This window comes from Mandrillus leucophaeus, unplaced genomic scaffold (assembly GCF_000951045.1).
Source record: "Mandrillus leucophaeus isolate KB7577 unplaced genomic scaffold, Mleu.le_1.0 Scaffold241, whole genome shotgun sequence".
In the NCBI taxonomy this organism is placed as follows: domain Eukaryota; kingdom Metazoa; phylum Chordata; class Mammalia; order Primates; family Cercopithecidae; genus Mandrillus; species Mandrillus leucophaeus.
This window is the reverse complement of record NW_012102488.1, coordinates 83,057-105,323: the sequence shown is the minus strand read 5'-3', so window position 1 is coordinate 105,323 and position 22,267 is coordinate 83,057. Positions and strand designations below refer to the sequence as shown.

The window sequence follows — 22,267 nt, the reverse complement described above, 5'->3', positions numbered from 1 at the left end:
GCCCTGCTCAAGTCACTAACCCAATGGGACACCTGCCTGAAGCAAGCTTACTTCGCCCAGTGGCTCCCCTTTTGTCTTTTTGTACCACCTGATACAAGTTTGCTGTCTTTGCATTTTCTCTGCTTCTGGATATTTCAGCCATTGTTAACTGCATTATTTCATTCTTGGTCTCTGAATCCGGGTGTTTGATTTTCCAATTGATCCCTGTTCCTTATAAGGTGCCTTGTCAGCTATTAATCCAGGATAGTTACTGAGTTCTTGTAGGTGGCATAGCCACCAACTTGGGGTGTGTGTGTGTGTGTGTGTGTGTGTGTGTGTGTGTGTCTGTCTGTCTGTCTGTCTCCCAAGGGAACAGAGCACTACTGAGTTCAGGCTGATTATTAGCTTGTGGACTGTCAGCAAAATACATTCACAAGAAGGCTATGTGCTGATTTGTCTTTTGCAGTGACGTCATCTTGCTCATGTTTTATGTTTTTCAGAGTTCATTAGTTTCTATTTGTTCTCAGTTAATATCCAGCTCAATAGATTGTGTAAGTAGAATACCCCCAAACTGAAAATCACCCACTTAAAATATAGTGAAAAATATGTCACCTATTTAAACTATAGTTGAAAATATGTACCCATTAGTTCTGTGTAGCAAACACTGGATAATGGGTAAGGGCACAGGATCCCAGGGATAGACTGCCTGGGTTCCAATTCTGACTTAGCCACTTGCTGGCTGTGAAATACTTGACAGCTTTAGGCCTCAGTTCGTTCGTTCGTTTGTTCGTTCTTTCTTTCTTTCTTTCTTTCTTTCTTTCTTTCTTTCTTTCTTCCCAAAGGTGATAGTAAGCCTCAGTTTCTTGATCTGAAAAATATAAATTATTCAACGAGAGTCTATGTGAAAATTTTAAAGCACACTGCCTGGCTCAGGAAAGTCCTCAGCTTTAGCCGTTATTAGCTATGATTACTACTCTGCTGGCTACATGTGTGTTAATGAGGCAGGAAAATGCTCAAGGATAACAACCAAGTATCCAAATTATCTCATCAGAACGAGAGAGATGCATGTGTGTGCATGCTCATGTTTCAGCTCAGAGCCCCTTGTCTAGAAGACTCTTGAACTCAGAGGACCAGGCAGTATCACTTTACTTTGCAATGGAGCCATCACTTTTGTTGATCAATTAAATTGACGTAATGCTCTTCTTTTTTTTTTTTCCACCAACCATGTGCCTAGAGCTATCTGTGTCAAGAAGCGCATGCTTCAATTAGCTGGAGTGAGCAATTCAACTTGTGGAGGAACGAGAATTGACATTGTTGAGACAAGAAACATGAAACCCCAGGGTAAGGCAGGAATCACTGAAAGTCAGGCAAAGGAGCTCGTGTCCAGTAATGAGTTAGGCTTTGCTGGCCTCTGGCCCTACAGATGGCTCTTTGGAGAGGAAAAAATTAAGCTAGGCTAAGGCCACAGATCCTAAGGGACTGCTGGCAGCTGGAGGCTGTCTATGGAAGACAGGCAGAGGGTGGCACCTAGTTGGAAGAGGGGGCTGGGGGGCATGGCTTGAGCTTGTGTTTAGAGATGGAGTCCCCTGATTCCTGAGACTGGGGAAGGAGATCATACCCGGATCAGAGGACCTCAAATCAGAACTTTTCCCACCCACATCCCCTTCTCTTCAGGGCATCTTTGACTGCAAACAACAGATAAACTAGTTGGAAAGCTCAGCAGATTCTCACGATGGTGCCTAGCAGACCAGACCTAGTTGCCCTTTAACCTGTGACTGAGGGTGATGCCACTGGCCCGTATGCACACATTGGAAAACCTTTACATCCATGGACACGCCATGCCCCACAGTGACAGCTGTGCAGGATTCTTTAGGTTTGGGGTGCTGTGCCGCAGGTTGCCTTATAAATATGTAGGATTAAAATGGGATGCCCTGGAGCTTAGCTAACCTTTACCCCACCCCTCCCTAAAATGAAGGGGCTGCTAGTTTTGTTTTCTTTATGAAAGATGGATCTGTCATTGTTTTTAGAACCTTTGGAGAAAGATTTATTGGGAGGAAGCTCTCCTGAACCCTCAGAGACTTTTCTCATTTACTGGAGCAACAGCTTTAGAGTCCTAGGTCTTCATCCTGGCTCAGCCACTCTCCAGCTGTGTGGCCTTCAAGAAGTTGCTTGACTACACTGAGTCTCATTGTCACCTATGAGTGGAGGTTGCTACATTGCTACTGTGTGGAGCACCTACCCCCAGTCACTCTTATAGGGTGATGGTGAGGAGTAAATGAAATAATAAGGTTGAGGCAGGAAGATCACTTGAAGCCAGGAGTTCCAGACTAGCCTGGGCAACATAGCCAGACCTCATCTCTACAAAAATGTTTCTTAAAAAATTAGCTGGCTTGGTGGCTTATGCCTGTAGTTCCAGCTGCTTAGGAGCTAAGGTGAGACTACTTGAGCCCAGGCAGTCAAGGCTGCAGTGAGCCATAATCATGCCACTGCACTTCAGCCTAAGCAGCAGAGAGAGACCCTAACTCAAATATTAATAAATAAATAAATGAAATAGTACATGCAATTAGTACACTAGTACATGATCAGGCACATGGTAAACGCTCTCCACAGTTACTTTCAGTTCTAAAATATATTTTGTGACTCTGTGAGATAAAAAGACCTGAGCAAAACCTTGTTAAACCAACAGGTTTAACATCTTGTCAAGAGATAGCAAATTCTTGGAACATTTGCCACTAGTCCCCAAACCTATGCCCATGACAGACATTGCTAATCGATAGCAGCATATTTCCTCTACAAGCCTCATCTACCTCAGAAGCTTTTCTAACATAGCTTTCCAAGCCACCACTTGATCCAAGCCCATGAGATGAAACCTATTTGGCATTTCTTGATCTAGTGCCCCAGTAAACTTTATAATGTTTCAGGAGAGGGTGTCCTTTGGACTCAGTCCAGTGACAGAAGCATTTGAAAAGACTAATCTATATGATGGCTATTTCCTACAGGTTTAAATCTATACCTCCAGGGACCCAGGGCATTGGCTCACTGGAGCCCCTTGTTCCCTTTACTTTTGTTTTGGGCTGTACCAATTTATTGCAATTTTATACTCCAAAGCTTAAGACTTACTTTTAAAGGGAAAGATCAAATGTTTTATTAGTTAATTTCCTAGAACAACTCTCTTTACCTCTTAGAGCCAGAGTGTTTTCATCTATAAAAGAAGGCATTGAAATAATAAAGATTAGAGAAAAAAGTAATAAAACAGAAAATATAAAAACAATAGAGAAAGATCAATGAAATCAAAAGTTGTCTCTTCAACAAGATCAACAAAGTTCTTTGACAAACCTTTAGCTATACTAACCAAGAAAAAAAGAGGGAAGACTCAAATTACTAAAACCAGAAATGAAAGGAAGGGTCATTATTACAGACTTGAGAATAAATAAAAACTGTGAGTAGACCTGTAACAAGGAAAGAGATTGAATAATAAAAAAAAAAAAAAAAAAAAAACAAAACTCCCCTCAAACAAAAGCCCAGGCCCAGATAGCTTCACTGCTGAATTCTACCAAATATTTAAAGAAGTAATACCAATTCTTCACAAACTGTTCCAAAAAACAAAAGAGAGTACACTTCCCAACTCATTCTATGAGACCTCTACCCTGATAACAAAACTAGACTAAACATCACAAGGAAAGAAAACCACAGACCAGTATCTTCCCTAAATATAGACACAAACATCTGCAACAAAATCCTGGCAAAACAAATTCAGCAACATATTAAAAGGGTTATACAGGATTTATCCCAGAAATGTAAAGTTTGTTTAACATGCAAAAATAAATTACTGTGATACACTATATTAATAAAATAAAAGGGTTGGGCGTGGTAACTCATGCCTGTAATCCCAGCACTTTGGGAGGCCTAGGTGGGCAGATCACCTGAGATCAGGAGTTGGAGATCAGCCTGGCCAACATAGTGAAACCCTGTCTCTACTAAAAATACAAAAATTAGCCAGGTGTGGTGGCACACACCTGTAATCCCAGCTACTTGGGAGGCTGAGGCAAGAGAATTGTTTGAACCTGGGAGGCAGAGGTTGCAGTGAGCCGAGATTGTGCCACTGCACTCCAGCCTGGGTGACAGAGCAAGACTCTGTCTCAAAAAATAAATAAATAAATAAAAATAAAAGACAAACACCACATGGTCATCTCAACAAATGCAGGAAAAGCATTTGATTAAATGTTTTCATGATAAAAATACTCAAATCTTTTCATGATAAAAACATTCAACAAATTAGGACTAGAATGAAATTTTCTCAACCTGATTTTCAAAAAAAAACAACTATGAAAACCCTACAGATAACATCATCCTTAATGATGAAAGACTGAATGCCTTCCCCTAAAATCGGGAATGAGACAAGGAAAGCCACTTGCATGATAAGACTACAGGAAATCAAAAGGAACAAAAAACACAATTTAGTCACCCACTCTCCAATTGACGGGCAATAGGTTTTTGCTATTTTGAATGGAGCTGTTAGGAACATTCCTTATACATGTCCCCTGTTTTATATAGGCAAGAATTTCTCTTGAATGTAGAGTAGAATTCCTGGGCTGTGAGGAGTGTGAACGCTCAACCTTATGAGATGGAGCCAAACTGTTTTCCAAAGTGGTCAGACCAATGTACATTCCCAGCAGCAGTTCTTAAAAGATCTCAAGATCTCTGTCTTCTGGTGGTGTCACAAGCAGTCAAAAAGAATGAACGCCAGCTATAAACAACAAGGATGAATCTTAACAATGTAATATTCAGCAAAAAAAAAAAAAAACAACACCTATAAGGATGCATACAGCATACTTTTTATAACTTGAAAAACAACTGAAAGGAAAATATGTGTATGGGCTGGGCATAGTGGCTCACACCTGTAATCCCAGCACTTTGGGAGGCCAAGGCAGGAGGGTTGCTTGAGGCCAGCAGTTGAAGACCAGCCTGGGCAACATAGCAAAACCCTGTCTCTACAAAAACTAGAAAAATTAGCCAGGTGTGGTGGTGCAGGCTTGTAGTCCCAGCTACTTGGGAGGCTGAGGTGGAAGGATCTCTTGAATCCAAGTGTTTGAGGTTACAGTGAGTTGAGATTGTGCCATTGTACTCCAGCCTGGGCGATAGGAGATTCTGTCTCTTAAAATAATAATAATAATAAGCAAATAAGTCAAAATTTTAAGAAATGTGTACGTATACTTTAGGATTATATAAAGATAAAATTAAAAACTGTGTGAAAAGGAACTCTAGGGGAAGAGAGACATCTGTACACACATTTCATAGCAGCGTTTATTCACAATCACCAAAAGTCTATTGCAACCTTTTGGCTATTGGGTTGCAAAAGCAACCCAAGTGTTCATAGATGGATGAATGGATAAATAAAATGCGGTATACTCATACAATGGAATATTAAATTATGTTAAATATATATTAAATAACATATTTAATATTATTAATTTAATAGTATTTAATAATTTAATACTATTTAATAATACTAAAAAAGAAGGAGATTCTGACACATGCTACAACACGGATTGAACACATTATGTTAAGTGAAATAAGCCAGGCGCAAAAAGACAAATACTATATGATTCCACTTGTAGGAGGTATTTAGAGTAGTCAAACTCAGAAATAGAAAGTAAAATGGTGGTTGCCAGCATCTTGGAAGGAGGGAAAAACAGGGAGTTATAAATGCGTGTAGAGTTTCAGTTTCACAAGATGAAAAGAGTTATTGGAGACTAGTCACAGCAGTGTGAATATACTTAGTACTGAACTGCACACTTAAATTTCATGTCTTGTGCATTTTACCACAATTTTGAAAAGAAGAAAGGAACTATTAAGGGAACTAGGAACATGAGATTCAGGAAAGTGGTTCCCTGTGGAAGGGGAAGTGATAGGGAGTCAGGAACACGGGGAAGTGCTGTGTCGCCAGCTATAATAAGTTGTCAATGTCCTAACTTTAATTTTGCATAGTGTGTTCCCTTTAAAAATAGTGCTTATTACATTTTTACAAATAAATAAACATATTAAAATGCTCCTGCATTTCACCAGTGGTGAGAATGTGTTATGAACCAGGGATTAGATCAATCCAGTTATCTACACCTGAAAGGAAAAACATTCAACCTCAAAATCCTCTGTAGGAAATTATAAACTTTTAAAAAATTGACAGGATGTCAATATCTCCCCTAACAACTTCCCTTTGTCACTTTCATATAGTCCTGACTTCAAGAACCCTTCTTTAAATTATTGCAGACAGAAGCTACAGAGAGAAGGCTGAACCAGGAAGATCCCCATCTGGGAATTTTAGTCACACTTCTGGCACCCAGCAGAAACAAAGGGAAGCTTGTTCCTTACAGAAAGTTATATTTTTAAAAAATTCAACAAAATACTAATTTATTAAACAATCCAAGCGACAATTTGGTTGCAAGTTGGCCACTCAACATTTCTAATTTTTTAATAAAATTGATCCATCATAAATGTGATAATTGACTTATTTTGACCCCAATTTGTTATCAGCTGTTGGTTTAACAAGGTTTTACTCAGGTCTGTTTATCTCACAGGGTCACGAAATATATTGTAGAACCAAAAGTAACTGTAGAGATCATCTTGTCCAGAGATAGCAAATTCTTGAAACATTTGCCACTAGTCCCCAAACCTATGCCCATAGCAGACAGTGCTAATCCATAGCTGCATATTTCCCCTACAAGCCTCATCTACCTCAGAACCCTTTCTAACATAGCTTTCCAAGCAACCACTTGATCGAAGTCCATGAGATGAAACCTATCTGGCATTTCTTGATCTAGTACAACTGTCTGCTTGTACAAATGGAGAAACAGAGTAAGGAAGTGACTTACCCAAGGTCACACAAGAGACAAAATTCATTCGCATCTTCTGAGCTCCGGTCCAGTGCCTTTCTCATTACTTTTGAGTCATCCCTTCCTTTGATATAAACCAGACACTCCAGTCATCACAGGAATCCCAGCCTCTGCTGAATCCAACTCCCAGTGTGCAGCCTTATTCATGAACATTTTCCTTTCTGGGATTGCAGGCCTCTCTCTCCCTCTCCGTCCTTTTAGCTGCTACTGCTGTTGGTGGTGAGGGCTTCCATGGAGGAGAAAGCATCCTCCTTATCTTTCATGAAGCTCCTCTGGCAGCTCCCCATACAAAGCCCTTTGCAAGTGCACCACAGCACTGCCAGCTTTGGCATGGCTGTAACTCACTGGGTGCTGGTCACCGAGCTCCCCTCCATGGTTGCTTTGTTGATATGGAGCAGGTTCAGCTTCATTGCCTGAAATGATTCACCCTCCAAAACCTACCACTGCACTCCCATACACAAATGACCACAGCATTCTTTCTCTGAGAAAACCTACAAAACCCAAATTGTTGTACAAATGAGACGGAGACCAAATTGCAAGAGCAGGTAAGCTGGTCTTGATCCGTGTGAAATAGCTGTGGAAACAAAACTGAAGACCATTTGGTGCCTTCTGAAATTGGCCTTAATTAAGATGCTTTTACGGAACTGGAGAAAGGCAGGCAGCAGCTCAGGATCTTTAGTGCCACAAAATAATGGAAAGGCCTTTAACCTCTGAAAGGGACACCAGGTACAGGCAAGGCATCATTTTCCTTGAACCATGTGGACATTTTACAACCTCTGCCAAGATGCCTCAATTCAAATTAAAATTCAAGTGGTTTTGCCAACCCCTCCTCCAAGTGAGAAGTACACACCTCATCTTAAAGCCATAGGAAAGGCATTGGAAATAACTGGTTCAGTCTTCTCATTTTGGACATGAGAAAGAGGGGCACAAATCAGACAGAGACTGGCCATAGGTCACACCCGGGGACTCAAAGCTCAAAGTCAGAGCTCTGCTCTTGATTCAAGGTTCTTCCTCAGTGCTTGTATCATAACCAGCGGCCCTTGCTCAGGTGCCTGGGAAAGGAATATACCAAACAGTGCAAAGAAACTTGCAGCTGAAGGTAGCCTCCCCAGGGAACACATTGCTGCTGGTGGTGAAAGGACGGAAGAGTCCTCGCAATCGGAGGGTGAGAGAGGACAGATCAGAGCTGGAACTGACAAGCCAGCTCTGCGTTAGCATGGTGCTGTTGCCTTGCAGGTATTTGCTCTTTTAATCGTTTCAACAAATCTGGGTGACTAAACCCATTTCATGGATGAGAACACGTAGGCTCAGAGACAGTGAGTAACTCGGCTAAGGTGGCCTCATTAGAAGTTGGCTGTACCATTTGACCCCAGGTTACTCACCAGGGCCTGGCCCTTCCTCTGACACACACTTAAGGCCACCCTCAGCCCACACAGAGTCCTACTACTCCCACATGGATGCTGAAGAATCTCAAAGTTAGGTAGAAGTATATTTTATCTTGACACTTCCAAGGAGAATCCTGTGTAAGCAATGAGTTTAGGGGTGGATGTAAGGACTTTTTTATTTTCTATGGGGGATATTTAATCCCTTTAGGGGAATAAAATGTTCTGAAGCCACTTGGTAGTAGCTATTTTTATAGAACTATTCTATTGTAAGGTATTACTTCTAGCTCACTGCTCTACATCTTCCAGAAAAGAAAACTCTGCATTTACAGTTTAAAATGAAATAAATGCTTATTTTTATAAGGTTGATATGGTTTGCATCTGTGTCCCCAGCAAATCCATGTTGAGATGTAATCCCCAGTGCTGGTGGTGCGGCCTGGTGGGTGGTGTTTGGATCATGGGGCTGGATCTCTCATCAGTGGCTTAGCGCCATCCCGTTGGTGATGAGTGAATGAGTTCTCTGAAACCCAGTTGTTTGAAAGTGTGTGGCACCTCCCCTCTATCTTGCTCCCACTCACTCCCTGTGACATGTCTGCTCCCTCTTTGCCTTCAGCCATGATTGTAAGTTCCCTGAGGCTTCTTCAGAAACAGATGCCAGTGTCATGCCTCCCGTACAGCCTGCAGAACCAGGAGCCAATTAAACCTCTTTTCTTTGTAAATTACCCAGCCTCAGATATTTCTTTATAGCAATGCAAGAATGATCTAATGCAAAGGTGTACTGTTTTGTTTTGTTTTCAAGCTAAGGTATATTGTTTATGCCTTATTACAAATATGAGGGATATCGGAAACTGGGGGAGGCTGTAAGCCCAGCAAGGGGAGGAATACTCTATGGCTTCAAGCCTGGGTTCTCCTGCATATGGGGTTTCACAATGGGAATGGTGCTTGATGCATTCAGCTAATACCTTATTTGTAGATACCTGTATAGTTTTCAGCTTTTAAAATATGATCAGCTACATTGTAGGCAGTACTTCCAGTTAAGTCATAGCTGATATACAACTTTATTTCCTTATAATAAAATACTAGAAGTTATTGGTCAGATTTAAGATGTTCAATATGTACTGACAAATTGCCCACTAGAAAAATTGCTCCAATTTACCTTTGGACAGCAATTATGAAAGGCTCATTTTTCCAAACCCTCACTGATATGGTTTGGATCTGTGTTCCCACTAAATCTCATGTTGACTTCTAATCCCTAATGTTGGAGATGAGGCCTGCTGGGACATAATTGCCTGACAGGTGTAGATTTCCCATAAATGGTTTAGCACATCCCCTTGGTACTGTTCTCATGATAGTAAGTGAGTTCTCATGAGATCTGGTCATTTAAAAGTGTGGCACCTGCCCCCTCACTCCCTCTTGCTCCTGCTCCCACCATGTGAGAGGCCTCGCTCCCCCTTTGCCTTCCACCATTATTGTAAGTTTCCTGAGGCCTTCCCAGAGCTGAGCAGATGCCAGCATCATGCTTCCTGTACAGCCTGTGAAACTGTGAACCAGTTAAACCTCTTTTCTTCAGAAATTCCCCTGTCTCAGATATTTCTTTATAGCAATGTGAGAATGGACTAATACTCTCACTAATGCTGAGTTTGCTTTTTCTTTATTATTACTATTGATATTGAATATTATTTTATATGTTCATTGGCCATTTGTATTTCTTCTTTTCTGAATTGCCGGTATATTTCCTTGACTTATTTTTCTATTACGGTGTTTGTCTTTTTCCCGTTTGTTGATGAGTACTTTTATATAGTTGGAATACTCACACTGATATACTTCATTATGTAAAAATCAAAACTTCTATATGTTACAAAACACCAGAAAAACAAATGAAAAGACAGAAGAAATTATTGAGAAAAACAAATTTGTAATGAATAGAACAATTTTTCTTTATACCTTCTGTACAGTACTGAGCATCTTGCTTAGAAAATCCTTCATAATCCCCAAGATCATGTAAATATTCTTTTTTTATGTTTTCTCTTAGTTAGTATGTTTATAGTTTTATTTGTTAACATCTTTACAACAACTGGAATTCATTTCTGGCATGAGGTTGAAAGCAGTAATGATTCTAACTTAATTTTTTTCCAGGTGGTTAATTAATTGCTCTAACAAAACGCATTGAATAATTCTTCTTTGCTCAAGAGGTCTTAATGCCACCTTTATCACATGCTAAAACAATATGTTCTTAAAAAATTCAGGTTTGTGGCCAGGCATGGTGGCTCATGCCTATAATCCCAGCACTTTGGGGGGCTGAGGCGGGTGGATCATGAGGTCAGGAGTTCAAGACCAGCCTGGCCAAGATGGTGATACCTCATCTCTGCTAAAAATGCGAAAATTAGCTGGGCGCAGTGGCAGGTGCCTGTAATCCCAGCTACTCAGGAGGCTGAAGCAGGAGAATTGCTTGAACCCAGGCAGCAGAGATTGCAGTGAGCCAAGATCACGCCACTGCACTCCAGCCTGAGTAATAGAGTGAGACTCCATCTCAAAAACAAAAACAAACAAAACAAACAAACAAGCAAACAAACAAAACTTCAGATTTGTTTCTGGACTTCCTATTCTGTTCCATGATTTCTGATCTCTTATAAATTCTAAAGCTGTCCTATTCCAACAAGGGCCCCCAAATTCTCAGAAATAGAGTTTGCATTGCTTTGGCGATCTCTGTTCAAATTCTTATCTCTTATGTTATACCATGAGTTTCCTGAGGGAAGGGTCCTGTTTCACTCCTCTGTGTACCCCAAGAGCCTACTGTGGTGTAATGGAGGGAGGGCACAACAGCACCACGGTGAAGTGAGGAAGCCCCAAGTTTAGGGGTGCCAGATTGAGCAAAGAAAAGTATAGGACATGCAGTTAACCTACAATATCAGATAAACAGTAAATCGTTTTTTGTATAATTATATCCCATGCAATATTTGGGATATACTTATCCTAAAAGTTATCCAGATATCTCCACTGAAACACTCATCCTCCTCAGACCTCACACCCCTACTTACCATGAAATCCAAGCTGGAAAACCAGGAATGCATTTCTTTACATGCCAAATGCCACAGCTCAAGTTAGAAGCACCCAACTGACTGGGTGTGAGAGTGGGGAATATGGCCTCCCATGCCTGCAGAGGCAGCATCCCATGCCAAGAAGGGACTGACTCACTGCTGTTTCTCCATGAGGCTCCCTGCCACAACCACTTGCAGCATGTGCCATGTCCCTGTCCCATATTCCCAATCCCCATTCCCCAGGGGCCTTGAGCCCAGTGGAGCAGAGCAGACACTGTATGATCCCACAGCTGACTGTAGTCTCTAACCTTTCCTTCTCTTATAAAAGGAAAACAGGGCACTTCTCTGATGTCACCCAGCATGTGATACCTGCCTAGATACACCCAGGAAGCACTCAAGTCATGCTGGGGAGGCAGTCATCCTATTTCTCATGTTTATCCACACACTTCCCCAGGGGTGCAAGTCTACACAGCCTAGACACTGGTCCAAATGGCCCCTAGTTTGTGCTAGGCACAGTGCTAAGCATTGGGGTTACAATGATGAACAAAAACTGACCTGGTCCTTGATGTTATGGAGCTTATAGTCTAGTAGGGGAGATGGCCATAAATCACATGATCAAAATTTATTTAATTGAAAAAGTATAAAGAGATATAAGAGCGTATAGTGAGGGACCTAATCTGATGAAGTGGGTAGTTGACACTCCAATTAAGGGATATTTGAGAAGGCATTTACTGTCAAAGAGAAGTGTTTCTGGCAGAGAGAACAGCATGTGCAAAGGTCCTGAGGTAGGAGGGAGGGAACCCTCAGGGATCTGAGGTGATTGAGGGAGTGAGAGAGAAAGAATGAAGCAAGAGGCCGCTGCAGAGACAGGCAGAGGCCAGATCCTTCAGGCCAAGGGTGAGTCAAGGCCATTGCAGAATTTAGCAAGAGAGTGACTTAATAATATGGGGCTTTTAAAGATGAATATGGTTGCAATACCAGAATGGCTGGTTGGAAGAAGCCAAAGTGGAAGCTACTGGGGATGTCTATGTAAGAACTGACAGTGACCTAGCGGTGGAAATGGGGCAGGAGAAAGGAAGACTGTGCTGGGCTTCTTCATGGTTGAATGCAGGAGAGAAAGGAAGTATCAGGGAGATGCTGGCCCAGCCAGGGAAGACTTTCATCACCCACTGGGCATGGGGGAGGGTGGTTAACCTGTGGGGAGAAGCAGGGCACTTATCCAGGATGGAAAAGAGAGAGAGTGAGAAGGAGCAGGAGCAAGAGAGCTAAAGCTGAGAACTCAAAGGACCAAGGAGAAGCTACAGGGCCAGTTCACAGAAATGGGGCAGAAGGAACTCACTTGTTGCCCCAGCTTTCTCTCATTTCAGTCTCAAAGAGATCCTGCCGGCTAGGGGGACACTTTCTTCACTTCGCAGGGTAACCAACTGTGGATCAGATCCTTTTCTAACATCGCAGAGCTGGGACTTGAATGCGAGTCTGTGTAACTACAAAGCCCACATTCTTTGCTGTCTGCCAGGAGCCCCACTTCTGCCCCCGATCCCTGGGCTGATGAGTTATATTGGGGCCTATAGCCAAAATGAAGGCTCAAAGATTCCCCAGCAGGGGAGGAAAGTAGCTGGGTGGGAGGGCTAATTCTCAATTCTGGTAGTTGTCCCAGATCCTGGAGCCTAGGGGAACATGGGGAAACTAAAACAGACACAATGTGGAGACAGCAAAGGGCAGTATTTCTCAACCCTGGCTGCACAGTGCCATCATCAGGTGAGCTGTGAAAACTCCTGGTGCCCAGGCCGTCCCCCAACCAATTAGCTCAGAATCTCTAGGGTGGGGCTTGGGCATCAGAATGTTTTCAAGCTCTGCAGGTGATGCCAAGCTCTCCAGGTGCAGTCAGGTTGAGAACCACTGGCATATCAGCCCCTTTCCTGAGACCCACTCTATCTCAGTCTAGACTTATATTGGAAGGGCCTCCCATAAATGTGTTTGGGGCCACACTGCCCAGGATCCCAGCCTAATCTGAGTTTAGGTCCTCATTAAGATCTTTAGAGACCTAAGACACTGCAAAATTGTTGTGCAGAGCTCCTCTTTCTTTCTTTCTTTCTTTCTTTCTTTCTTTCTTTCTTTCTTTCTTTCTTTCTTTCTTTCTTTTTCTTTCTTTCTTTCTTTTCTTTTCTTTCTTTCTTTCTTCTTTCTTTCTTTCTTTCTTTCTTTCTTTCTTTCTTCTCTCTTTCTTTCCTTCCTTCCTTCTTTCTTTCTTCTTTCTTTTCTTTCTTTCTTCTTTCTTTTCCTCTTCCTTTCTTTTTCTGTTTTTCTTTTTTCCTTTTTTTTTTTGAGACAGGGTTTCTCTCTGTCACCAGGCTGGAGTATAGTGGTGCAATCACAGCTCACTGCAGCCTCAACTTATCAGGCTCAGATGAATCTCCCACTTCAGTCTCCTGCACAGCTGGGACCATAGGCACACACCACGATATCTGGCTAATCTTTGTATTTGTTGTAGAGATGGGGTTTCACCATGTTGCCCAGGATGATCTTAAACTCTTGGGCTCAAGCGATCCTCTGCCTCAGCCTCCCAAAGTGCTGGGATTACAGGCATGAGCCACCACACTCAGCTCCCCTTTTTCTTAAGTAATTCTAAATAAAAACGAGACTAAATTATAAAATAAAATTTGACATGGGCATTTTTGGAGAAATGACACAAAACTTCCATGATAGCTGAAATTAAAGTATTTATTTTTGGATTTTCTGTTACGTGTGTGCACACAGAGACACACTTGTCTTTTGTTGGTGCCCTATGTGTGTACTGGCTCTGTCTATTGGGTTAATCTGCACAGAGTCTGAAAGCACAATTTTCAGTAAACAAAAGCTCTACATAACACAATTTCCAAGCAGTTGAGACTGAAGCAGCAGTCTCTTTCTGGGTTTAATTTGAATTAACCCATTTATGTCAGAAGTTGCAAATGTTTTTTTGTGAAAAAATCAGACCTTGGCAGTGACATTGAGCAGTGGGATATAAATAACTCCTCAAGCTTAGCGTTCCAATAATGGAAATGAGTAAACAGTTTACTCAGAAATGAGTAAACTGCCAGGATGTACTTGTGCAGGAAACTGACAATTCTCAGCAAGAAATCTTCAGATGAGGCCTGTCACTCTCCAGTGTAACTCTAGGGCCTGCTTGGCAGGGGAACCAGCTTTGGCTGGAGGCTGGATCAAAAGGGCTCCCCTGGGATGGCACCTTGCCATCCCACAGAGAGAGTTCTGTTGGGAACGTGAGACAGATCAAGAAGATTCATCCATTAGGAAAGTGGCCCTTGGTCTGTCCGGTTTTCACGGAGGAGGGTGCTTGGTGCAATGACCACCTCTGATGGGGAAACTAGTCGAAGACATGGGCATTGTCTTTCCTATGTGTGCCCCACTGGGAACCTAAACTTGATGGGTGAAAAGCTCCAGGAGATGAATCAAGAGTGGTGTACATGTCTTGGCAGTCCAGGCTGGGCTCCTCCCACTACCCCTTGGTCCTGCCCTCTAGAACCCTTAGCAGGCTGGCAGGAGCCCTTTTTGGGGTCCAGACTTCTGGCCAGGATGCCTATGGCTTCCTAACACTCAGGTGGGGCAGCCTAGTGTACAGATCCTGAAAGCAGGAGAACAGCAATTGATCATGTGAACCCAAGACGTGACTAAAACTGTCTCTGATGGCAAAACCTTTGATGATGAAGAGTCTGGCCCATAGAAAGATGGCCCTGAGCATGGCATCTCTGACCAAATCCCTCACTCTGATCTACTGAGCGTATGAGCCCAGCCTTGCTCACAGTCGTGGCTGGAGGAAGACCTCATGGAGGCCACGCGATAACTGTACTTCTTGTGTGCCTGTCACTGCTGATTCTACCCACACTGTTCTCTGCCCAAGCCAGCCCAGCCCTGCCATGTCCTGTCATTGCAGTCAGGGCTCTTTGGGGGTGAGTGACAGAAAATTCACTCGAGTTGTCTTAGGCAAGAAGGGAAGGTCATTGGTTAGTAAGTTAGCCACGGGCAGGAGAGGGAACAGTTGGGCCTCAGGAATACCTGGACTCTGAGTCACCAATGCTATTAGGATTTGCAGGTGCCTCCCCTTGTCTCTGTCTCCACCTCAGTCTGCAGACTAGTTTTGTGCTCTTAGAGCAACTTTCCCCACAAGGTTGGAGTCAGGCTGTTGGCAGCATGAGGCTTCCATCTTCCTGGCTTTGCCCCCAAGAAAGGATGGGGCTCCCCTCCATTAGTTCCGATTCAGAAAATTCCAGAAGAAAGTTTCTGCTTGGTCTGGTCTGGGTTGGCTGGGTAGCTGGGACACAAACTGCCAAGCCCTCTAGTGTCATGTGGTTGAAGTAGGGTGGGGAGATGTATTAGTTCAGGGTGTCACGCCAAAATACTACACACTGGGTGGCTTAAATCACAAACATTTATTTCTCACAGTTCTGAAGGCTGGGAAATCCAAGACCAAAGTACCAGCAAGGTAGGTTTCATTCTGACGCCTCTTCTCTTGTCCCATAGGTGGCTGCCATATTGTGTGCTCGCATGACCTCTTCTTTGTATTTGTGCAGAGAGAGAGTGAGTGAGGGCACTCTCTGGTGTCTCGTCTTATAAGGACACTAATCCTACTGAATCAGGGCCCCACCCTTAGGACCTCATTTAACCTTAATGACTTCCTGAGAGGCCTCATCTCCAAATACAGCCACGCAGAGGGTTAGGGCTTCAACTTATGAATTTGGAGGAGACAGAGACACTCAGTCCATGATGGGAAGAAAAACTATTCATGAAAAAAGGGGTGCAGTGGCCAGAAAAGGGGGCAGACAAAACTACAGATGCTCTCCCCATTTCCCCCAATACACAACACACACACACACACACACACACACACACACACACACACGGCCCTGCCTTTGCCCCTTCCCCATAAGGCCACTCCCCACCCCATGATTAATTACCTCCCTCCTATCCTGCTCTCTGGAGCTGCCCCTTCCCCTATGTTGTCCTGGGGCTCACTGATTGCTGCATGCAGGTAGGTGCATGTAAATGTAGCTGGGGGCCGGGGGCCTCCTGGACCATGTGTGTCCTGAGCCCCACCATGGGACTGGGTGAGGAAGTGGGTCTCACCCATGTCTATTGTCCTCAGGCAGAGCCCAGCCCTGGGACATGAGCTCAGTGGGTGCTACAGCTTTGTTGGATTCACCTCAGGCCCCTTTCCCCACATCCATTTATAAGGTTCCCAGGGCCTTGATACCTCTGTCCTTGGAAGAAAAGAACGTGATTACCCAGCTCACATGAACCTGCTGGTGACTTCCTGCAACAGAAGCACATAATTTTCAAGTTCAAAAGAGTCTACCGAGTGACTAGCACAGTGAATGAAGACCTACAACAAGGCACGTCATTGGGAAATTCCAGAGAACTAAGAATAGAGGGAAAATCCTAAAATCTTCCAGAGAGAAAACACAGGTCATAAGTAAAGAGCCAAGACTCCACATAACACTGACTTCTTCCCAACCACACTGGGAACTAGAAAATAATAGAGCAATATTTTCCAATGTGAGGAGAAGTTACATTTAAATTAGAACATTATACCCAGCCAAACTATAATCAGGAGCTGGGGCAGAACACTGACATTCTAAAATACGTGAGGGTCAGAAAGCTTGGCTTCCATTCACTCTTTCTCAGGAAGCCACTGGAAAATGTGCTGCAACACAATGAGAGAGTAAACCGGGGAACACGAGATGCACACAGAAGAGGCAGCAGGAAATTCATATAGTAGTGCAGAGACATGCCAGGATGCCAGCCGTGCCATGGGCTGAGAGTTGAGTCCAGATTGGAGCAGAAGGATGGAGGGCAAGGGAGAGAGGGAAGACTCCAGGAAAATAACAGGTCTGATACAGTATCTGGTGTTTCTTAGTTTTGGGATCATTATCACTAGGTATTTGATAAATCAGTTGGAGCATCTGAAAAGAAAATGGTAGGTGGGCCAGACGCAGTGACTCATACCTGTAATCCCAGCACTTTGGGAGGCTGAGGAAGGGCAGATCAAGAGGTCAGGAGTCTGAGACCAGCCTGGCCAATATGGTGAAACTCCGTCTCTACTAAAAAATACAAAAGTTAGCCAGGCATGGTGGCGGGCACTTGTAGTCCCAGCTACTCAGGAGACTGAGGCAGGAGAATCGCTTGAACCCAGGACATGGAGGTTGCAGTGAGCTGATATTGTGCCACTGCATTCCAGCCTGGGTGACAGAGTGAGACTCCATCTCAAAAAAAAAAAAAAAAGGTAGGTAATAGGTACAAAAACATATAAACAAATGAAGGAAAAAAATGCGAAGCAATTATTAACTCTGAGAGAAAAAAAGGAAATAAATGAGACAATTTCAGTGCCGGAGTTGGGTTAGGGAACAATATTTAGATAGCTACAAGAATATAAATGCTTTTGATTTCATAAGACTATGATCCAATCAAACTGGTAGATTGGAAGCAAGGAAATGGTTAAGACCTCATAAGGGAGGTAAGCCCTATACTGTGCTATGCCAGGAGGTAGACAGATACTGAAGAAAACAAATCAAGAAATAGCAACATAAGCATTATTTAGAAATATGATTATAAATACCAGAGGAAATAGCAAAATGAGTTTAAAGTGATGGCCTCTGAGAATTAGGACTCAATGGCAAGAAAGGAAAGGGCAGAGGAAATGCTTTTTGATATAAGCCTTTTATTATGATTTTGTTCTTTTTTTTTTCTTCTTTTTTTGTTTTACTGGGGATTTCTTGCTCCAGATACCATTGTGTTCTTAACTCTGTGTATGTAGTACTTTGATCAGAAATAAAGAAAATCTTACAAATTCTGGAGATCTGTTGTACAGCATGATGACTACAGTTAAGAATAATGTATACTTAAAAATTGCTGAGAGAGTAGATTTTTTGCTTTTATTATTTTTAATTGATACATAATACTTGTACATATTTATGGGGTACAGTATAATATTTTTATACCTGTATACAATGTATAATGATCAAATCAGGGTAATTAGCATCTCCACCACCTCAAAAATTTGTCATTTCTTTGTTCTGGGAGCATTCAAAATCCACTCTTCTGGCTATTTGAAAATATGTAATAAATTGTCATAAATTATAGTCACCCTATAGTGCTAAAGAACACTAGAACTATTCCTCCTATCTAGCTGTATTCTTTTTTTTGTTTTTTTTCCAGACAGGGTCTCACTCTGTCCCCTAGGCTGGACTGCAGTGGTGCAATCACAGCTCACTGCAGCCTTGACCTCTCTAGCCCAAGTGATCCTCCCACCTCTGCCTCCCAAGTAGCTAAAAATGCATGGCCAATTTTTACATTTTTTGCAGAGATGGGATCTCCCTATGTTCCCCAGGCTGGTCTCAAACTCCTGGGTTCAAGTGATCCTCCCACTTCAGCCTCCCAAAGTGCTGGGATGATAGGCCTGAGCCACTGATCTCAGCCATGTATTTTTTTTTTTTTTTTTAATTTTTTTTTTTTTTTTTTTAATTTCAGACACAGTCTCACTCTATCTCTCAGGGTGGAGTGCAGTGGCACAATCTTGGCTCACTGCAACCTCTGCCTCCTGGGTTCGAGCAGTTTTCATGCCTCAGCCTCTCAAGTAGCCGGGATTACAGGCATGAGCCACCGTGCCTGGCCCAGCCATGTACTCTTGTATCTGTTAACCTGTTAGCCAACTTTTGGCTACTCTCTCCTGCTTATCTTTCCTCACCTCTAGTAAACACTATTCTAAGCAAATAGATCTTAAATGTTCTTACCACAATAATAATAATAATAATAAGTATATCAGGTAATGGAAATGTTAATTAACTTGATTTAATAATTTTATAATGTATGCATATATCAAAACACCACATTGAATACTGTAACTGTACACAATTTTTATTTAATTGTACTTTAATAATGTTGGAGGAAAAATTGAGTATAATGTTAAAACAAAAAACAATTGCAAAACCTAAAGAAAATCATTAGGCTGGGTGTGGTGGCTCATGCCTGTAATCCCAGCACTTTGGGAGGCTGATCGGGTGGATCACCTGAGGTCAGGAGTTCAAGACCAGCCTGACTAATATGGCAAAACCCCGTCTCTACTAAAAATACATAAATCAGCCAGGTGTGGTGGCATGCGCCTGTAGTCCTAGCTACTTGGGAGGCTGAGACAGGAGAATCTCTTGAACCCAGGAGGCAGAGGTTGCAGTGAGCCGAGATTGTGCCACTGCACTCCACTCCAGCCTGGGTGACAGAGCAAGATTCTGTCTCAAAAAAAAAGAAAAAAAGAAAATCATTAATCTAGTCCAGACCAGCCTTTTACAGATGAGGTCACTGAAGTGCAGAGAGGTGAACTGACTTGTCTAATTTTACACAAGTCATCAGCAGAACTTGACCTGAAATCCAAAGCCAAGCTGTTTTCTATTACCTCCAGGTCCTTCAGGTCCTTCGGTCCTGGGGTTCAGCCTTGGCAGTTGGTATTGGTGACAAAGGGAATAGAGGAGAACATGCATAGAGCTCTCCATTTAGATTGACATATTCACACTGTGCCAGGGCATCGGCAAGAAACAGTGAAAGCTCCAAGAGTGCTCGCCCCAACCCTTTTCCCCCTCCCCGGCCTTTCTCATAACCAACTTCAGCTAAAAGGTCTGAGAAGATAAGGGAATCTTAGATGACTCTCACTAGGGTGTAAATGACTACACCCTACATGGGTGTAAAAATCCCCCATGATTTTTATTTTATCGACACATAACTCTAAAAACAGTTTGATGGACAGGATGCCAGGCAGTAGGATGAAGACATGGGGAAACTGCCTGGGGTCATGAAGAAGGTGGAGGCACTGAAGCCATGAGTAATTTTATAAAGAACACCTTAGCAAATGTCCAGCACCGTGGTTTCTCATCTTCACTACCTAGGACGCATAAGGTCCCACCTTCTGACAGATTTTATCAGACAAATTGCACTCAGTCATGCTTCATTCATTTTCCTTGGAGAGTTCCCAGGTTACATAGAATTGAGATAATTTCCCCACCTCGCTGTCACCTCCATGGAGACACTCCATGTTTCTGTTTGCAATACAGTCTTATATAGATCAGTATTAGATTTTCATGGTGTTCTTTGTATTTTGCAACTATTGTTGGAGTTGGAGACCCTAAAAGAGCACTAGCTTCAGAGTCAAAGACCCCTGGGTTCCAGTTTCAGCTGAGAGACTGTGAGCACGTCACTAGCCCACTCTGATCCTGTATCCTAGTTGTATAATCACCTATTTCTCATCAATTGCGAGGCTGGAGAGAAAATTGCCTGCTCTGGCCGGTACCCAGTAAGAGCTTAGTAAGCTTAAGTTCTCTTGCTTCCCCACTACCTTAAAGTGTTAGCAGAAAGACAGAGATGTGGGGAACGGCACCTAGGAGGCTCCAGCTGTATGCGTCACAATCCTACCAATGAAAAATCTGAATTAGGCTTTAGTTTCCCGTCTACAAAATGAGACAGGATAGGAGTTGGGTAGGAAGAAGAGGAGCTTGACTTTGTTGGTTTAAGCTGGGCCCGTCTGATTCTGTAACGCAGGCTTCACTGCAGGGTCCGGCCCACTCCTCAGCGAGGGCTTTAAGTGCTCTGAATGCCTTTTGACCAAGTCCAAGGCTGTCCAAGGTGGCGGTGGGAATGTGGAGTTGTGGGTAGTGGGGTGGAGAGAAGCAGTTTCCCCATATAACCTGCAGATGGCACCAGAGCAGCGCAGGAGCCGAGGGTTCCGCTCCAGCCTTCCTGGAGACCCGGGCAGGGCGGGGTAGGTCGAGGCAGAGGTGGTGCACACCGCTCGGCTGGGCAGCGGCACCGGCGCGGTTGGGGATCAGTCCACACCGTTTAAAATCGACACAAAGGTCTTCTGGCTGATTTCCTCTCTTTAATAGGGTGATCATATGCTTTATCATCCAAATCCAGACACTTCGGAGAGTGAAAGGGGCACTATAATAATTGCACCTGGACAGCAGACACAACCTTAGCTGTACCTTGTAAACCAGAACATATGGTCACCTTACCCTCCGGTCACTTTTTCTTCCTTGTTTCCTTTCTTTCTTTTACTTTTTTTCTTTTTAAACACACAGCATTCTTTCTCCCCGAGCACCGTTGTCTTTGAAAATGCCCTTGCAATCGGGATATTATCGACCAGGCAACATCTGCTTTCGCATCTTTGAACAGTCTCTCTGAACCCACCCCAAAGGCTGGTTTTAGCTTCCAGTCAGAAGACTCTGTTCCTGGCTTGCCATCCCCATGACTCAAGAATTAAAGGTGTCAGACGTGGAACAGTGGCCCTTATCTCAACTTTAGTTCCTCTTTGCTAAATGTATTCCTGTAATTTTGTGCTGAGTGCTCATTTCCTTTATCTCTTTGAATTTACGTATATTAGTTTATAGAATTGCAAGTAGACAAGCCCCATTAAGCAGGATTCTTATATTTTCAAGATCATCTCATTACTCCATTCAACCCCAAATTAGCATGCCATTTATCCCCTTGTTTCTAACCCTCTTCACCTAACAGTCTCATAAACATCCAACCATTGCAAAAAGGACTCGAACTGTTCTCACTTCCATTTTTAGTTGATTCATTGCTATCCAAGTAGTGATTTGTCTGGGGAGTCATTAGTAGAGAACTGTGCCCTTAAATTTAGTTTTACAGTTGGATCCTGCTAGTTAATATCTCTCTCTGTCTCTGTCATTCTCACATTGCAACAAAAGACTATGGTTTTCTGTCTTAACCTAAAATCTAGGTTAGAAATTTGATCTTATCTCAATAAAATATTAATAGATAGTGTGAGACTTTTTAAAATTTACTGTAGTGTTTCTCAGCTAAGAATGACACTCGTGGTCACAAATATGCATGTAAGCAAGCAGAAAATTGAGCTTCAAATATATAAACTCTTAAAATATCATGTTTAGGGACAATTTTTTCTTCTTTTATAGTAAAGTAT

At 42.8% G+C, this 22,267-nt stretch overlaps 1 protein-coding gene across 1 annotated transcript in view; it reads left to right on the top strand.

Moving 5' to 3' along the window:
- The first annotated feature begins 1,201 nt into the window (after positions 1-1,201).
- Positions 1,202-22,267, top strand: part of LOC105541614 (putative UPF0621 protein C) — a 40,016-nt gene continuing 18,950 nt past the window's right edge. Inside the window, exon 1 of the mRNA XM_011982722.1 lies at positions 1,202-1,320. Coding sequence (XP_011838112.1) covers positions 1,236-1,320 — 85 coding nt within the window. The 5' untranslated portion in view covers positions 1,202-1,235. The remainder of the gene's footprint in view (positions 1,321-22,267) is intronic.